This window comes from Rhinopithecus bieti, unplaced genomic scaffold (assembly GCF_001698545.2).
Source record: "Rhinopithecus bieti isolate Rb0 unplaced genomic scaffold, ASM169854v2 scaffold_11944, whole genome shotgun sequence".
Classification (NCBI taxonomy): domain Eukaryota; kingdom Metazoa; phylum Chordata; class Mammalia; order Primates; family Cercopithecidae; genus Rhinopithecus; species Rhinopithecus bieti.
The window spans coordinates 1255489-1275294 of record NW_016807378.1 but is presented as its reverse complement, the minus strand read 5'-3'; the positions used below and the strand labels follow the sequence as shown (position 1 = coordinate 1275294).

The 19806-nt window shown below is 39.1% G+C and overlaps 1 protein-coding gene and 1 pseudogene across 1 annotated transcript in view; both read left to right on the top strand.

Moving 5' to 3' along the window:
• The window catches only part of PDE3B (phosphodiesterase 3B), a 102823-nt gene that overhangs the window by 67609 nt on the left and 15408 nt on the right, over window positions 1-19806 (top strand). The window contains exons 12-14 of the mRNA XM_017881535.1: window positions 6894-7093; window positions 18455-18658; window positions 19303-19415. Of these exons, the coding sequence (XP_017737024.1) occupies window positions 6894-7093; window positions 18455-18658; window positions 19303-19415 (517 nt within the window). The remainder of the gene's footprint in view (window positions 1-6893; window positions 7094-18454; window positions 18659-19302; window positions 19416-19806) is intronic.
• On the top strand, window positions 11514-12813 carry LOC108535518 (zinc finger protein 669-like; annotated as a pseudogene).

Sequence of the window (19806 nt, the reverse complement as noted above, 5' to 3'; positions counted from 1 at the left end):
TATTTTGAGACGGAGTCTCGCTCTGTCGCCCAGGCTGGAGTGTAGGGGACAATCTTGGCTCACTGCAAGCTCCCCTCCCGGATTCATACCATTCTCCTGCCTCAGCCTCTTGAGTAGCTGGGACTACAGGTGCCCTGCCACCACGCCTGGCTAATTTTTTGTGTTTTTAGTGGAGATGGGGTTTTACCGTGTTAGCCAGGATGGTCTCGATCTCCTGACCTCGTGATCCTCCCGCCTCGGTCTCCCAAAGTGCTGGGATTGTAGGCGTGAGCCACTGCGCCCGGCCAAGAAACCCTTATTTTTTATTGTAATAGAATCATAACTTCTGAAAATAAAACCCAATGTCTGATCCTGAAGTTGCTTGAAATACAATGCAAATAAGTTTGTGGCTTCAGTAGACCTCTTATGTTAGAATTAAGATATGAAATGGGAAATAAAGGATCCTGATAATCGAAATGAGATTATTTGGATAGATTTAAATAAATATTGCCTTGTATTCCCCAAATCCTGCTGATTCTTCCTGCTGGGAAACTGTCATTTCTCCTTGTGTTGATTGCCTGAAAGCCCTGTAATGACCTCACTTGAGATTCTTGATTTATAGGGGAATAATTCACTTATAAATCCAACTCTGCTGTCACTCATTTCTTTGAGATCCATAATTAAACTTAAATCCTGCAGATCTTAGGGGAATAAGTATTAAGTCTGAATACCAGAATAATTTACCAATTCATATTGGTAGAAACCTGGGGGATATATATCTGAATAGACTTAAGGGTGTTAGACTAGGGAGAAAGGAAGATGTACCTACCAGATATTCTGGAGTCAGTGTATTAGCTTGAGCAACTGGCAGTGGCTCTAACAGTTTGCCTCATGAGTTGTCTAAAGTATAGGCATCAGATGAAGTAGAATTGTGAAACTTCCTTGTGTACTGTAGAGGAAGGAATCCAGAAGCTTATAATGATAAGATGTTGAAATGGGGTGATCATATTCAATTTTATCACCCATCCCTAACTTTATCCTCAAGAAGTATCCTCCTTTATCACAGTGCTGGGAAATTTATTTCAACATTAATTCCTGGAGAGTGAAATGCTATGCTGGTCCTACAGCCAGAGTTAGAGGCTTATGGAATTTAGATGATAAAAGGATTTTGGACTGGGTTCATCTCGTAATGGTAGTTAGCTGAACCACACCCATTTTCTAAATGCATTGAGTAAACATATTCAGCAGCTGGCAGAATCACTTCATCAATTCCTTGATCTTTGGAAAGAGGATCATCATTGTAGGAAGGATCAAATGGAATCTCCAGGAATTGCCTCATTCTGGCAAAACAGTGAACCGAAAGCAATATACTACCTTCATAGATAAGTTGCAGAAATCAGTGCTACTATCAAATACTTAATAGATGCAGGAATGGTGATTTCCATCACATTGCTGTTCAACTTAATTATATAGCTTTTACACAGGATAAGTAGATCCTGGAAAATGATGGATTATTCTCAACGTCATCAGGTGGTTACTCTAGTTGCCACAGCTGTTCCAGATATAGTCTCTTCTTTTAATAAGTCAACCTAACTTGTGATATTTGGCACAGAGCAATTGATCTGGAGAGTTGTCTTCCCTCCATAACTCTTAGCAAAATTCACAAGAAGACATATATTTACATCTGGCAGATATCACAATACACTTCTATTGTCTTAGTTCTGGGCTATGTCAAGTCTTTCATTCTCTGTTATAATCTAATCTGGTCCCATAAGTTATCAAGGTCATCCATTACATTGATGAGATAATGATGAGTAGCTCCATGGAGCAAAAAGTAACAGATATCCTAGATGCCTTCATAATAGTGCCCGCAGATGAGAGATGAGAAAATTGCACAAAATTCAGAGATCTGTCATATCATTGAAGTATATTAGGGATCCAGTGGTCTAGGACATGTTGAGATATTTCCTCTGAGTTGAGGGATAACTGATACATTTGAAATTCTCTACATAAAGGGCTCTTTGGATTCTGAAGGCAAATTCATGACTTCTGAGTACTATTGCTTCAAAACAGTACTGTAAGGCTGTATATGCAACCCAGAGCAAGAGAAACATGTGAAGCGGTTTCTACTTGTGCAAATTACTCTGCCATTTTTCCATCCGACTGCCAAAAGAAAATGTCCTTTGCAGATAGAATGCCCTGTGGAGTCTCTGGAAGACCACTACAAGATAATTACAGTGTAAATACATGGAGATTTGAGACAAAACCAGGCAGCTTTCCTCAGATAATTATTTTCCTTTCTGTAAAAGCGGCTAAATTGTTGTTGCACTTTGGTAGAATCTGAATACTTGGCCATGGGCACTAGGTTACCAGGTTACCATGTTACCTGCCCATAGTGAACTTGGGGCCCTTTGATCCTCCAGTTCATAAATTTGTCATGTGCAGTAGTTCTCGATAATCAAGGAGAAGAATTACAATATTAGTTTTGAGTTGCTCCTAAAAGCACAGAACATAAGCTCAGACTTCCATGACGTTTATTCCTAATACACCAATACCTCTTCCTTAATCCATAGTTACAGCTTCTTGGGGAATTCCCTATGACCAGTTGACTTAAAGAGAAAGACCAGTGGCCCTGGTTTATAGATAGTTCTGCCCAATATGCCAGTACTTCCTGAAAATGGGTAGCTACAGCATTGTAGGATCACTCAAGGGTATCTTTTGAAAGGTAATAAAGTAAATCCTTCCAGTAAGCAGATCAAGCTGTGAATCAGTTGGTCAAGAAAGAGACATGGCCAGCTGAAAGGATCTATATTGATTTATGGTCAATAGCTAAGAACTTCCTTGGATGCTTTGGGACTTAGAAGGAAAAATATTTTAAAATTAGAGTTTTTAATTGGACAAGGAGTTTTTGTTAGGAGGTTTATGGCTAACCTTCCCAGAGTGGTGAATATTTGTTTGCCATGTGAATGCTTACTATGATGCTTAATTTTACATGTCAACTTGGCTGGGCAGTAGTACCTACATATTTGGTCAGACATTAATTTTAATATTTCCCTCAGGGTATATTTTTGGATGAGATTAACATTTAAGTTGATGGACTTTAAGTATAGCAGATAACCCTCCATAGGTCACTGGGGTTCATCTAATCAGTTGAAGGCCTTAATAGAAACAAAGACTGACCTCCTCTGAGCAAGCAGGAATTCCACCAGTAAACAACCTTCAGACTTGAACTGCAATATCAGCTCTTCCTTGGGTCTTTAGCCAACCAGCCCACCCTGCAGATTTTGGACTTGCCAGCCTTCTTAATTTCATGAGCAAGTTGCTTAAAATAAATCTCCTCTCTCTCTCTATATATATATGTGTGTATATATATATGTGTGTATACACACACACACACACACATCCTATTGTTTATGTTTCTCTGAATAACCTTCGCTAATATATAATACTTGCCAAAGGCCATTCACTGCAAAGAAGGCTCTCGATGATCAGGTGGACAAAATGATCTCTTATCTTATAGCTATCAGTCTCTTTCCCTATGTACTGGAGTTCTTATTCCGTGGGTTTATGCATGCAACAGCTAAGTGTGTTAGTCCGTTCTGACATTGCTGTAAAGAAATACCTGAGACTCAGTAATTTATGAAGGAAAGAGGCTTAATTGAGTCACAATTCTGCAGGCTGTACAGGAGGCATGACTGGAGAGGCCTCAGGAAACTTAACAATCATGGCTAAAAGGTGAAGGGGAAGAAAAGCACGTTCTTCACAGGATGGCAGAAAGGAGAAATGCAAGCAGGGGAAATGCTAGATGCTTATGAAACTGTCAGATCTTGTGAGAATCACTATTATGAGAACAGCCTGGAGAAAACTGCCCCCATGATCTGGTTACCTCTACCCTTAGTCCCACCCTTGACATGTGGGGATTATAGGGTTACAATTCAAGATGAGATTTTGGGTGGGAACACAGCCAAAACATATCCCTAAGATGGAAAGAATAGAGATATTATGTATGGGCTAAATACCATGGGCTTCTTCTCTACAGCTCGCCTGGCTCAGGCCTCTGCTGAGTGCCTTGCTCTCCGGTAAGAGAGACCAATGGTGAGTCCTTAATAAGGCACCATTCCCTGAGGGAACATCCAGACATTTGAGTAGTGGTAGGTTGATTGCATTGGACTCTTTCCTTTATGGAAGAGACAGTTTTTGTTCTCACTTATTGTGGATGTGGATTTATCTTCATTGTCTGTAGTGCTTCACCATCGCCATCCTTGAACTTACTTAATGCCTTATTTACCATCAGGTTATTATAGGTAGCATTGCATCTGATCAAGAAACTAATTTTTCTGCAAATTGTGGCAATGGGCTTATGCCCACAGAGTTTACTAATCTTTCCATGAACCTTATCTGTCTACATCAGACCTGAGAGAATGGTAGAATGACATCTTTAAGACTCAGATGAGGTTCCTGCTAGGCGTAAATATTTTGTGGAACTAGAGTACTGTCCCACAAGATGTGATTTGTTCTTTGAACTGATGCCATTATGTGATATTCTCTTCCATTGGTTCAAATACCTGTTTTTGTGCTGGTACCATGCTGTTTTTTTGTTTGTTTGTTTGTTTTTGAGACAGTGTCTGGCTCTGTCACCCAGGCTGGAGTGCAGTGGATCTCAGCTCACTGAAACCTCTGCTTCCTGGGCTCAAGCCATCCTCCCACCTCAGCCTCCTGAGTAACTGGGAGTACAGGTGCATGCCATCATGGCTGCTAACTTTTTTTTTTTTTTTGGTATTTTTTTTATAGAGATGGGGTTTCACCATGTTTCTCAGGCTGGTCTCGAACTCCTGAGCTCAAGTGATCCACCTGCTTTGACCTCCCAAAGTGGTGGGATTATAGGCATGAGCCACCGTGTCTGGCCCATGCTGTTTTGATTACTATCGCTTTGTAATAGATTTTGAAATCAGGTAGTCTGATGCCTCCAGCTTTGTTCTTTTTGCTCAAGATTGCTTTGGCTACTTGGAATCTTTTTGTGGTGCCATATGAATTTTAGGATTGTTTTTTCTATTTCTCTGAAAAATGTCATTTTTTTGTTTGTTGCTAAGTATGTAGAAATGCAATTGGTCTTTACATGTTTATGTTGTTCCCTGCTAACTTGATGAACTAATTTGTTAGTTCTAATAGTTTTTCAGTAGATTTCTTGGGATTTCCTACATATATGAGATTAGGCCATCTGTGAATAAAGATAGTTTTGCATCTTCATTTCTAATCTGGATGTCTTTTACTGAGGCCTCCTTTTAAATGTGTCAGCAAATTTTAAAAATCACAGTTTTCTGAAATGAAGTGAATAAATGGGATTCAAAATAGTTGTGTTTCATTGCCCTTGCCAACTGTGTTCTTTTTCATACTGTTTTTTTTTTGAAACATATATAAGCTAATGTTTTAAGATCCTAATATATAAATTCCAAGTAATTACTGAATTTAAAAGGAAGTCTTTTGCCATTTTTGAGTTTTAAAATATATTTTAAAATTGTAGGGAAAATCCAGAATGTGTATCACATAGGAAAATTCAAATTATTGACTCTGTATTGATATTTAAAGTCTTATTAGAAATTTGATTACTTACATATATCATTATGCATAGATGTAACTGCCTCATGTTTACTTTTTATAATTATTTAAAAAATACCTCTAAGCCGATGTGATGGTACCTAACTCCAGTCTAAGCTACTCAGGTGGCTGAGGGCAGGTCAATTGAGGTGAAGAATTTGAGGGTATAGTGTACTATCACAATTGGACCTGTGAATAGCTAGCTGCTGCACTCCAACCTGGGCATCATAGCAAGACACCATCTCTAAAAACATAAATTAAAAAAAAAATGCTCTAGCGTGGGCTATTCCAAAACATAATTTTGGTACAAATTATAAATAGCATGAAAATAATGAGGTATATTTACAGTTGTCACTAGTGTATTAAAGTCATGCTAAAAAATTCTTGTGATGGTTATGTTGAGTCAACTAAAATAGGATTAAATAATTCTTTTGGACTTTAACAAGCCAGAGCATTATTTCTAGGTTCCCCCAATGAATACAACCAAGGAAACTTTGTACCTAGTATCTGTGGTTTTATGTGTCTACTTTAAATATAGTTTCTTTTCCTTATACTTTTACAGATTTCTTTCGCAAAATAATAGAATGATCATCTAGATAGATAAAGCCACTAAAATAGAAAAAAGAAGAACTCAATGGCAAGATATTAAGACACCAAAAGCACAGTATGGATAGTGAACATGTTGTTTCTAAGAAGAGGATAAAAATAGAGTTATGTTGACTGAGATGTTCCCCAGTTTTCCATGCCTTTTCATTTTCCATCATTTTTTATTCCATTATATTATATGGAGCTTCATGAAAGAAAACAAAAGGGAGATAAGGAGTTGTAGTTAGGGCTACAAATGAAATGTAATCTTCCTGGATGAGATTTGAAAAGCATCTATGTAGAGAAGCTTAGTTTGGTAAGATATTAAATTCCTAAATCTTTGTAATGTTTTCATCAAATTTTATTCTCTAGTATTGCCTTTTTCTGTTATATACCCTGGCCATTATATCTATCTAGTCATTAAATAGCAAATATTTAGAAAATCAGAGGTTTTTAAAATTATTATTTGCCTGAGTAAGACTGCATCAAACTGGTGTGAGAATCCTATCATGTCTTGTAAAGTAAGCAACTTCAGGGTCAGATTTAACACTGTTTCTCTCTACTAACATTTTAAGTTGGGAATAATATACTCTTTTAAGTTCATAGATTTTAGTTCTTACTTAAATCAGCAAATAAAATAAGTAATCATATTACCCATGAGAATCCCCTCAGTAGCAAAATTGTAAGAATTTATGTGCTAATGCTGGTTTATTTTGCAATTTATTGTTTCTCAGATTCTGATGGTAGAATTAACTGTGGGCGAATTGCTTATATTTCTTCGAAGAGCTGCTCTATTCCAGATGAGAGTTATGGCTGCCTGTCTTCAAACATCCCTGCATTAGAATTGATGGCTCTATACGTGGCAGCTGCCATGCATGATTATGATCACCCAGGGAGGACAAATGCATTTCTAGTGGCTACGAATGCCCCTCAGGTAGGAAATATTTTTCAGAACCTTTAAAGAGTAATTCTGAAATTTTCAGTCATGCTGTGTATCCCTTTGTAAATCATTATTCAATTGAATCATATAGCCATTCCATCTGACTTTAAGACCCTACATTTTAATTCATTGGATAGCACATGGCATTAATGTGATGTGTGCTAGGAAATTAGGGGAAAAATCAACTTCTTCAACTAGAAAATAATGAACAGTTTTTGAAATAACTCATTGTTTTGTGAAATTCTAGAGTCCTTTATTGTCAGTATTTTTGTTTATCAAACCAACAAAACTCTGACTATATTTAAGATTTCTGTTACTGGTTAGGCCCATTGTATGGCTAGAAAGCTATAGTGGTTGAGAACTATTAATCTTTTTTGTTGTTCTCTTGTTTCCCTAAAGATTTGCCTTAATACCAGACCTTACATCTCTTATCTCTGAATATATTCATGTATGTAAAAATTCTTCTGGTATATTATTTTTGTACCTAGTATAGCTGATAAGATATAAAATTCCTTTAAGGTCACAATTTGCATGAGGAGGCAAGAGTTCCCAGCAAATAGATACTGTAATTGCAGTAGCTTTAAACATTAGGACTTGGAACTAAATATGTGTTTTGTTTCTGTTTTTTGAGACGGAGTCTTGCTCTGTCACCCAGGCTGGAGTGCAGTGGCTCGGTTCACTGCAAGCTCGGCCCCCTGGCTTCTTGCCATTCTCCTGCCTCAGCCTCCCAAGTAGCTGAGACTACAGGCACCCGCCACCATGCTCGGCTAATTTTTTTTGTTTTGTTTTGTTTTTAGTAGACGCGAGGTTTTATTGTGTTAGCCGGGATGGTCTGGATCTCCTGACCTCGTGATCCGTCTGCCTTGGCCTCTCAAAGTGCTGGGATTACAGGCGTGAGCCATCACACCTGGCCCTAAATACATGATTTTAAGTAGAATTTCGTGTCGTTGTGGTTTAAGCAGATTTTTGTGTGGTAGCTGGGTTTGTTTATGCTGGGGATTCCTGAAATGTCATCTGTGTGTTTCTAATTGGATGCTTTGTGAAGAGTAGGTATTCACTGACTGTTGCTGAATTCATCTCACTTCCCACTTCTTTATTCTATGTTTAAACCTTGGCTCTGATCCTTTCATTTTCTGTAGCCGTTTTCTGTTTTTCTTTTTTTACTTCAATCTCTTTCATTTACTCCACCTTTTTAAACTATAGGAGGTATAGTCTCTTGAATTGTGAGCATGTGTGTCGGGGTGGGGGGAAGGAATGTAGGGAACTATGAATATGTGTATGTGTAAATGGGCATAATGGTGTGTGTGTGTGTGTGTGTATGGGTTAAAAGGGCCATATGATTCATTTTTCCAGTGAGACTTTATTAATAGCTCATGATTTCCACAGGTAACTTTCTGATGAATTTAAATCTAGGTACTAGTAGTTGCCCACTTTCTAAGGATTATTTTTTTAAAAAGTACCTTCAGCCGGGCGCAGTGGCTCAAGCCTGTAATCCCAGCACTTTGGGAGGCCGAGGCGGGCAGATCACGAGGTCAGGAGATCGAGACCATCCTGGCTAACATGGTGAAACCCCGTCTCTACTAAAAAATACAAAAAACTAGCCGGGCGAGGTGGCGGGCGCCTGTAGTCCCAGCTACTCGGGAGGCTGAGGCAGGAGAATGGTGTGAACCCGGGAGGTGGAGCTTGCAGTGAGCTGAGATCCGGCCACTGCACTCCAGCCCGGGCCACACAGCAAGACTCCATCTCAAAAAAAAAAAAAGTACCTTCTAAGTGGCACGTATTTTCTTATTTGCAATACCATTCTGTAAGAATCAGATGCCCATTCTCTCAAACCTAGCACATCATAATCTTTGAAAATCCTAGTCCTTTGGTGAATCATAGACCTGAGGAGTAGTGGCATAGTGGAAAAAGCACTGAACTTGAGATTGAAAGTCCTGTCTTAGATTTCTGATTGCCCACTTATTAGCTGCATGACCTCAAATAAAGGTTTATTCCTCTGAACCTAAAAATAGTTATCTGATAAGATTAAGGGGATAACATATGGAAGGTTTTATACTGTTTCCAATGGCATGAGAAGCTCCTGAATCAGAAATCACATAGGTAGAAATTACTTACTGTTCTAGTCCACTCGATTGTTTTGTTTTGTTTTGAGATGGTGATGGAGTCTCACTCTGTCACCCAAGCTGGAGTGCAATGACATGATCTTGGCCTACTGCAACCTCTACCTCCTGGATTCAAGTGATTCTCCTGCCTCAGCCTCCCAAGTAGGTGGGATTACAGGTGCCTGCCACCATGCCCGGCTAATTTTTGTATTTGTAGTAGAGACGGGGTTTCACCATGTTAACCAGGCAGGTCTCAAACTCCTGACCTCAGGTGATCTGCCTGCCTCGGCCTCCCAAAGTGCTGGGACTACAGGCATGAGCTACCATGCCGGCCTACTCTCTGTTTTTATTACTGCTTTCATTTTTGTAAAGTATATCCTCCCTCGAGGATGTTACAAATGAGTGAATTCCAATGTTAACTCTCACATGAAGATAATTTAAAACAGCGTTATATGAATGCAAATTATACAAGTTGCATACTCAACTGTTATCCTAATCAAAATTCAGTCATGAAGTCTGAACATGATATCAATCATCATGTTATTTCTAACTTCCATTGTTAAGAATTGCCATTAGATGAAGCCATAGGAAGTGCTAGAATGGAAAGGAGATGGATTAGAGATTCAGCTGTGAAAATGTATAGCCTCTTACCTAGTCTCCTTGCTTGTTCCCTGCTCTCCTTCAGTCTGTTCTCAACACATGTCAGCTAGAATGTGACCCTGTTTAAGTGTGTTGCATCACTCTGTTCCAGACTCTCTTGCCAGGTGCTGTGGCTTACACCTGTAATCTCAATGCTTTGGGTGGCTGACACATTAGGATTGCTTGAGCCTAGGCGTTTGAGACTAATCTGGGCAACATTTGAGACCCTGTTTCAAAACAAATAAAAAAACAAAAAAGTAAACTCTCCAATGGCATTCACCTTACCCCTAGTAAATGACACTCATAAAATGTTCTGCAAGGCCCTGCATTATTGGCCCCATTAAGTCTTTTATTTTATTTTATTTATTTATTTTTTTACTGACTCAAGTCTAGTCTCACTGGCTTCCTTGCTAATACTATCTCTGTCCCTTTCTGAGAGTGTTTGCACTTTCTGTTCTCCCTGCCCAGAGGGCTTTTCCTTTAGATATCTGTATATTCATTTTGTCACCTCCTTCCGTCTAAAACTTCTTCCTTATACCACTATGTTCCTTCTCTGCTTTTTTTCCATAGCAATGATCATTTAGGATACTATATATTTTGTTTATGTACTTTGTTTTTTATATGTATCTCCTCAGTGGAATATAAAGTTCCCCAAGGGCAGGGATTTTTGTCTTTTATTTCATAATACCTAGAGTAGTGCTTGACATACAAAAAGCATTTAGTAACTATTTGTTGAATGTTGAAGGATGTCTGAATTCTTTGCTCTGTAGTACTCCTAGGTTTTCTGAAATATGTTCTGTGCTTCCCAAAGTAACGAAGTTTATGAGGCCTTCTTCAACTAGCACCTGTGAGATAAGGACCCTTGTAAAAGTCTAGGGCTTAATGTGGTTAAGTAGCAGAGTAGGTTCTTTCATCTTTGGAAACTCAGTGGGTCTAGTCAGGCCATAATTAATGAATATATTGTAGTTCTGGTGTGTTATAGACAGTAGCATATAATACCACCAGCTGGGTCAAGCATTCTTTTTCATTCTCATGGCAAGGAATGTGTGCTAGAAAGATACACGAGGATTCTTACCATGAAAGAAGGTGATACATATAGCCAGGTATATCCCAGAGGAATGTCAGTATTAATAAGATTCTAAGAGATTTCTGAGCTGTTTCCAAATGAAAAGTTGGCTGAAAGATGGGGGTTAGTGCTAAAGATAGTAAAATTTCTGGAATATTTTTATGAGACTGGGTAAAAGGAAACACAATTTTAAGTTGAGATTTGTAAATGTTTTCTCTCCCAAAATATGGATTAAGATGACTAAACATATGAATCTGTTTCCCCTTCTTCCTGAGAATGCATTAAAATGATAGTAAGATATGAAGTTCATTACAACAGAGAGCAATAAGAGGATGATAGGTATTATCACCAGCAGATAAAAAAATTTTTATAACATTTCTGGAAAATGAAAAATGGATGAATATTGACAGATAAAACAAAAGTACCCAGCATAGCTGGAACCCCAGAGAGACTCCTGTTACCATTTGCTCCTGCTTGCTCTCTCTGTGCACACACACACACCTTTAATCAGAGTGACTACAACCCTATGTTTACCTCCAGGCAGAAAACTCGTCTCTTAGATATTGAAGGAAACTGCCTGGAGAGTATCAATTCCTAGAGTGGGTATTAGTAGTCCAAAGTAAATTTCTCGAATCAGGCGCGCCGCCGGAAAGGAGAGGGCGGCTTCCGGGATCTGGCTGGCGGGCGCTTTGTCTCGCCTTCGCCACCTTAGGCTCTTTCTGTTAGTCTCCGCTGCTACTTTTTGGCTCTGGGAGGCCCGGTGACTCTGCAGCAGCCTCGGCCACCCTGTGACCTGCGGGTATTGGGACATCCCTAGCTGACGCCAGGATACCCGGGAAGCCGAGGAACGGACTCCGTGGCTTTTGAGGATGTGGCTGTGAACTTTACCCGGCAGGAATGGGCTTTGCTCAGAAGAATCTCTACAGAGAAGTGATGCAGGAAACCTACAGGAACCTGGCTTCTGTAGAAATCATATGGTACAGAGACTGCGTGAAAGCAAAGAAGGTAGTCAGTATGGACAAGTTGTCAGCCAAATTCCAAATCTTGATCTGAATGAGAACATTTCTACTGGATTAAAACAATGTGAATGTAGTGTTTGTGGAAAAGGCTTTGTACATCATTCCCTCCTTAATAAGCACATCCTAACTCACTCAGAATACAAACCATATGGAGAGAAGCAATATAAATGTGAACAGTGTGGGAAACTCTTCGTGTCTGTTCCAGGTGTTAGAAGACACATGATGATGCACAGTGGAAATCCAGCTTATAAATGTACGATATGTGGGAAAGCTTTTCATTTTCTCAATTCAGTTGAAAGACATCAGAGAACTCACACAGGATAAAAACCCTATAAATGTAAACAATGTGGTAAAGCTTTCACTGTTTCCGGTTGTTGTCTAATACATGGACGCTGGAGAGAAACCCTACGAATGTAAGGAATGTGGGAAAACACTCAGATTTTCTTTTTCTTTTAAGATGCATGGAAGGACTCACACTGGAGAAAGATGTACCAAATGTGATAAAGCCTTCAGCTGTTCCACTTCTCTTCATTACCATGGAAGCATTCATACTGGAGAGAGACCCTATGAATGTAAACAATGTGGCAAAGCCTTTAGTGGTTTGAGTTCCCTTTGTAACCATAGAAGTACTCATACTGGAGTACCCTATGAATGTAAACAATGTGACCAAGCCTTCAGTCGCCTCAGTTCCCTTCACCTCCACGAAAGAATTCATACTGGAGAAAAACCCTATGAATGTAAGAGATGCAGTAAAGCCTACACTCGTTCCAGTTACCTTACGCGCCACTAAAGAAGTCATGATATAGAGGCTGGGTGTAGTGACTCAGCCTATAATCCCAGCACTTTGGGAGGCCAAGGTGTGTGTATTGCTTGAGCCCAGGAGTTCATAACCAGCCTGGATTAAAACAATGTGAAACAACCTGGGCAACATGGTGAAACCCTGTCTCTACAAAAAATAAAATAATGCCGGGCGCGGTGGCTCACGCCAGCTACTCGGGAGGCTGAGGCAGGAGAATGGCGTGAACCCGGGAGGCGGAGCTTGCAGTGAGCCGAGATCGCACCACTGCGCTCCAGTTTGGGCGACAGAGGCAGACTCCGTCTCAAAACAAAAACAAAGAAAATAATTAGCTGGGCATGGTGGCACATTTCAGTTGTCTTAGTTCTTTTTCAAGGACATAAAAGGCCACGGGGGTTTGGGGGGAAGCCCTGTGCATGTGGATCACGAGGTCAGGAGATCAAGACCATCCTGGCCAACATGGGGAAACCTCGTCTCTACTAAAAATACAAAAATAGCTGGGTGTGGTAGCATATGCTTGTAATCCCAGCTACTCAGGAGGCTGAGGCAGGAGAATCACTTGAACCCAGGAGGCGGAGGTTGCAGTGAGCCGAGATTGTGCCACTGCACTCCAGCCTGGCGACCGAGTGGGACTCCATCTCAAAAATAAATAAAGACCCTTGAATGTAAAAAAAAAAAACCAAGTAAATTTCTCTCATTCTAGACATCTAATAGCTGGCACCCGTTATTCTAAAGCAAAACTTGCTAAGTAACAAACCCTATCCACATTTACATAGTTCCCACTCATTCATCCCAAGGGGAGAGACTCCACAATAAAACATACACAACAGCAGAGAGAAATTACAACTGAAATCTAGAATTCATTGTGTGTGTGTGTGTGTGTGTGTGTAAGACAGGGTCTCACTCTGTTGCCAGGCTGGAGTGCAATGGCGCGATCTTGGCTCACTACAACCTCTGCCTCCAGGGTTCAAGCGATTCTCCTGCCTCAGCCTCCTGAGTAGCTGGAACTACAGGCGCATGCCACCATGCCCAGCTAATTTTTGTATTTTTAGTAGAGATGGGATTTTACCATGTTGGCCAGAATTGTCTAGATCTTTTGACCTCGTGATCCACCCACCTTGGCCTCCCAAAGTGCTGGGATTACAGGCGTGAGCCACTGCACCTGATTTAGAATTCATTTTTCTATATACACAGATAACCAAGGATCATCAGACATGGCATTAATCAGAAGCTTGGAAAGAAAAGGCTAAGATGGAAAGAATAACTGACCACAGGGAGAATCTAGGGAATAGAGAAGCATCTAATTATTTTTTTAAAAAGTATTCTCAAAGAATTTGAAAAATACTGCATCCATAAAGTAAGAACAGGAAACTATAATAAAGGAACATCAGAGAACAAGTTAGGCTCTTAGAAACTAAAAATATTGCTGCAGGAAATTTTAAAATTCAATATAAGCTTGGGAAGTAAAAGTCCAGGTAGTCTCTCCCAGAACACAGACCAGGAAGATAAAAGAAAATACAGGGAAGGAGAAGATAAGACAAGGGGGACTAGGTCAAGATGTGACTAGTGGAAGTTCTAAAAAGAGGGGGGAGTCTTTGGATTGAAGGGGCTCACTAAGTGCCAGGAAAGTTGAATAGAGAAAAAATACTGAAACCCCACATGTAGCACATCATGGAAAAATTTCAGAACACCAGAGATTTTATTTAAAAAAAAAAAAAGAATTCCTGAGAAGATGAAAACAATACCTCTATAAAAGAACAAAAATTCAACTGTCATTATATTTTTAGCAACAATAGATGCTAGACAATACTGGAATTAAGTCTCTAAAATTCTAGGGTAATTCATTCATTCATTTATTTGTTCAAGTATTTATTGGGTGCATATTGTGGGATAGGCACTATTTAGGCATTGTTATGTTGAATAAAACATGGGAAAAATCTTGCCTCTCATCGAACTTACATTCTAGTATGGCAAGCAAATAAATAAATAAATAAATAATGTGTGTGTGAGCAAGAGAGAGAGACAGAGCAGGAGAAAGAGAGACTGAGAGACAGAGAGAGAAAGAGAAGATTATGACTTAAGAGCTAGGATAGAGGCCGGGCGCGGTGGCTCAAGCCTGTAATCCCAGCACTTTGGGAGGCCGAGATGGGCGGATCACGAGGTCAGGAGATCGAGACCATCCTGGCTAACACAGTGAAACCCCGTCTCTACTAAAACAAAACAAAACAAAAAAAACTAGCTGGGCGAGGTGGCGGTGCCTGTAGTCCCAGCTACTCGGGAGGCTGAGGCAGGAGAATGGCGTGAACCCGGGAGGCGGGGCTTGCAATGAGCTGAGATTGCGCCACTGCACTCCAGCCTGGGCGACAGAGCGAGACTCCGTCTCAGGAAAAAAAAAAAAAAAAAAAAAAAAAAAAAAAAAAGAAGAAGAGCTAGGATAGAAGTAAAATGAGAGGAGATAGGAAGTGCTGGCTAAGAGTATTATTTTCAAGTTAGAGTTCTATGTTCAGCTAAGCTACCATTTTACATAAGAGCAAAAATGACAAGATTCTCAGATATGCAGTGATTTTAAACAATCACATCTTGACCATCCTGAGAAAGTTATTTTAAAATGTATTTCAGCAAAACAAGGGTGGTAACTAAGGAAGATAAGGGATTAATAGAAATTTTAGAACTGATGGTTTGTCTCTGTGTCCCCACCCAAATCTCATCTCAAATTGTAGCCCTCATATGTGAAGGGGCAGGGCCCTGGTGTGAGGTGATTATGATTAGATCATGGGGGCGGGTTCTCCCATGCTGTTCTCATGATAATGACGGAGTTGTCATGAGATCTGATGGTTTAAAAGTGGTAGTCTTCCCTGTGTGTGCTCTCCCTCTTTCTCTCTCCTGCTATCTTGTGAAGAAGGTGCCTGCCTCTCCTTTGCCTTCCACCGTGACTATAAGTTTCCTAAGGCTTCTCCAGCCATGTGGAACTGTGAGTCAATTAAACCTTTTCTGTTTATAAGTTACCTAGTCTCAGGTAGTATCTCTATAGCAGTGTAAACACGGAAAAGAACAAACCAAGAACAGTGTAAAAGAATCCTGAGATAACAGCTGTTCATCAAGACTATTTCTTTACCCTACAAAAAAACGACAAAACTAGCTGCTTTGTGTTCTGTAGCACCTTATTTGTCTGCTATCTCTCTACTAGATTTTTTTGAGTTGGGAGTATTATTTTTTAAAAGAACAATCTTTCCTAATCTTTTCCATTTGAAGTGCCTTCTTAGTTGGCCGGGTATGGTGGTTCATGCCTGTAATCCCAGCACTTTGGGAGTCCGAGGCGGGCAGATCACGAGGTCAAGAGATCGAGACCATCCTGGCTAACACAGTGAAACCCTGACTCAAGTAAAAAACACAAAAAATTAGCTGGGTGTGGTGGCGGGCGCCTGTAGTCCCAGCTACTCAGGAGACTGAGGCAGGAGAATGGCTTGAACCTGGAAGGCGGAGCTTGCAGTGAGTTGAGATCGTGCCACTGCACTCCAGCTTGGGCGACAGACGAGAGTATGTCTCAAAAAAAAAAAAAAGAAGAAGAAGAAGAAGTGCCTTCTTAGTCATGAGATAATGGCTATGACCTAGATTTTTTGTTAATGTTTCCTCCTGTTTCTTATGTTTTAAAAGGGGACATTTGTTCAGATTAGTCAGACTCATCCTTTGTATGATCTAAGTCCTTCTTATGTCTGAAGGGTTTTCTCTTTTTGCTCTTATTTAAGTGTTACTATTTGCTAAGATTCTGTCAGTTTGTATTAAACTCCTTCTCAGATCTTTCCAACTCAGAGGGTGAAAAGTAAGATTTATGACCAATTAATTTGTTTTGCCAAAGTATTGATGTATTTACGGTAGAGAGAAGGATCTATAGCCAGAAAAAGCAGGTAACAAGATGCTTTAGCACAAAGTCAAAGGATGTTAGTTTATTGCAGCTCCAAATGAGCTGGGGCCCTGTCTTTTTTCTCTACTTCTAAGAGCCCACAGTAAGAGCTGAGACTTCTTTATCTGTTTGCTTGATTGGTTTTTCTTACTCAGTTTAAGCTTGGTCTGCTGCTCTCTGTGCTACCTTCAAGTATTCTTCTAAAGCAGAGTTGACATTTGCTTCCTACTTACTGCTTCATGATTCTTTCTTGCCTCCCACTCACCTTTGAGCTTGTGAATCTATTGGGGTCCAGCAGGGAACCCCTTCCACCTACTCTTCAGATAGGTGTTTTCCTTCTTATGCAGTGACTTGGTTAGCTTTTCTGTACCCATTCTCATTTTCACTATGTCTTTGAAGTTTCCAGTATGGTGATTATATCTAGATTCTAATACTGATTCAGACTTCCCCTCCCATTTTATATTTCTTTGGCTTTTTCAAATGGCAGTTTGAATGGTGAAAGAATTCTGAACTTGCTCATTTTTTTAAAAACTGATCTTGCTAGCTGTGAGTTTATTAAATCAGCTAGCTTCACAGGACACTCATTGTACATTGTGTTTTATTGAGCCCAGAATCAGATTACTTCCTCCTGAACAGACAGAGCTGTTCTCATAGTTAAGTCTTCGTAACATTTGAGCATGAATTAGTCAAATCATTATTAAATGTAAATGACCCCTTAGGGAGTTTTTGAAGCTTACTCTTTCTGTTTGGTATTTATAATGTTTAGAAGTTGTATTACAAGTGGTATGAAATGCCTTTATATGGCTCATTGCAAAGTTTAAATTATACCATTGCTTTTATAAAATCAAATAGTGTAAAAAATAATCAGTATTATGCATCTGTGCTTAAATCTAGGCTATAGCTAATTTTCACAAATAAGTAGAGCTATTCAATTAAGCTCTCAGAATATGTATCCTACCTGAGATCTCATTCTATCTGTCCTTCTTTCTCATTACACAGTAGGCTCCATGAAAACAGGGATAGGGTTTTAATTTTTATCCCTGGCCTTTAACACAACTTGGCTGTAGAAGCTTTTTAAAATAATTATATGCTTATTTAATAATTTAAAGAATTGCTTTATTTTTAGAGGTGGAAGAGGCTTTAGAAATTCTATACTCCACTGATTTTAAGTCTGTATTCCAAAGTCATAGAGTACTGAGGAGGTACCTCAGGGTCTTCCACTGGAGTGAAGTGTAGGAAAAGTGAGTAATTCCACACCATTTGAACCAGAGGATTTGTGTTTTTATCTGTTACATAGTTCTGTTTTACTCCCAGGCACTGTGTGAGGATGGGAATCCAGGATATGTCCATCTCAGACAGGCAGGCCTCTTACCCTGGACAGTACTCCTGCTTTCTCTTCTTTAGTCACCATCACCATTGACTCCAGAATGACTAAACAACAGAAATGTATTCTGAAACCTGCTCTAGATCCCTAATGACTTTATTCACAGTTTATCTGAGAAGGTTTTCTGATTAAATGAAATAGACCTCAAAATATCAACTTCACATCTCTTGGGAGGCAGCACAGTGTCTGCAAAGATAAACTTTAAAGATAGATAACCCTTTCACTTACTAGCCATGTATGTTGGAAGGAAAGGTGTATCCTAACCTCTTTGCACTTCAGTTTACTCATTTATAAAATTATCACAACCTATTTTCACAGGTACTAAAATACCTGGTAAAATGCCTAGTATATAGTAGGTGTTCATTGTTTGTATACTTCCAACCTGATATTAATGATATTAAAGTTTAATATTTTGAGGTGTCTGCCTTATTTTCTATATTTCTTTTAGGCAGTTTTATACAATGACAGATCTGTTCTGGAAAATCATCATGCTGCGTCAGCTTGGAATCTATATCTTTCTCGCCCAGAATACAACTTCCTTCTTCATCTTGATCATGTGGAATTCAAGCGCTTTCGTTTTTTAGTCATCGAAGCAATCCTTGCCACAGATCTTAAAAAGCATTTTGATTTTCTTGCAGAATTCAATGCCAAGGTTTGTTACGAAAATTAGTGCCTGATTTAAAAAATCTTTATTGTCAGTGTTACTGATAAAATATGTTTTTTAATGTTAAGTTAGAATTATTACTGCTTAGAAAGTAACAATAAATAGTTGATATAAAATAATATATATGCCTATATTTTAAAAAATAAACATTTTTATTGTTATGGTAACATTTCCTAAAATATTATTGCTTGCTATATTTTCTTTCAACACATAAACTTATACTATTGTGACTTTATTTCACATACTTTCACATAGAAACAAACCAGTTATTTCAAATGAGTTTAAAGAGAGATTTGACAAAGCCATGCTTAGTGTCAAGTAAGGCATTATATAAAATTAATTTTATGTGTTTCCTAAGAATCCAGTTAATTCTAAGAATCCAGTTAATTATGTCTACCTCACTGCACCTGTTACACCTTCTTTATATTAGTGATTCTTTAGCTGGCTAGTGTAGGGAAAAGGAAGCACCTTCTTCTACTTGAGAATAATTCAGTCATTCAACAAGTATTTATTGGGATTGCCCACTATGTGCAGACATTGTACTAGGCCAAAGAACTCATATTCACCAGGGGATCAAGAATCACTGCCCCAGTATGACAGTGGTACTCATGGGACTATGCTTTATCCCTCAGACATTTGAGGTGAAAAAAGTTGAGGACCACCGCTTTAGATTCCCGCCCTGGCTTGCAGGAAGCTGCTATTTTCTTGATGACTTTTGTGACCTAAAAGAAGCTGTACCTGCAGGGTAGAGAAACTGGTAACAAAGGAGTACTAGATTAAACCCGCTGGAAGGAGACCCTTATTTATATATGTTGCTGTCATGACATTAATGAAATGCTTATAAAAATCAGTGAGAAATCAGGGTACCTTTAAAATTATTTCATAGTTGTATAGTTTTATTCACTTTAATTTTTAAATAAAATTCATTTAAGTGCTGAAGTCACCTTTTACAGGTAAAAGATTATCTAACACAATACTTTGTGTATTCCGTAAAGACTTCTACTTTGAAGTCTCTCAAAAAACTGCCATATGAATGGGGCTATAGACCTCCTATTAAGTTGCAGTCAAAAGAGCTCTTCTCTCAAGTGTTTTCTATGATGGTGTTCTACATAATTTTTTTTTTTTCTGAAAGAGTT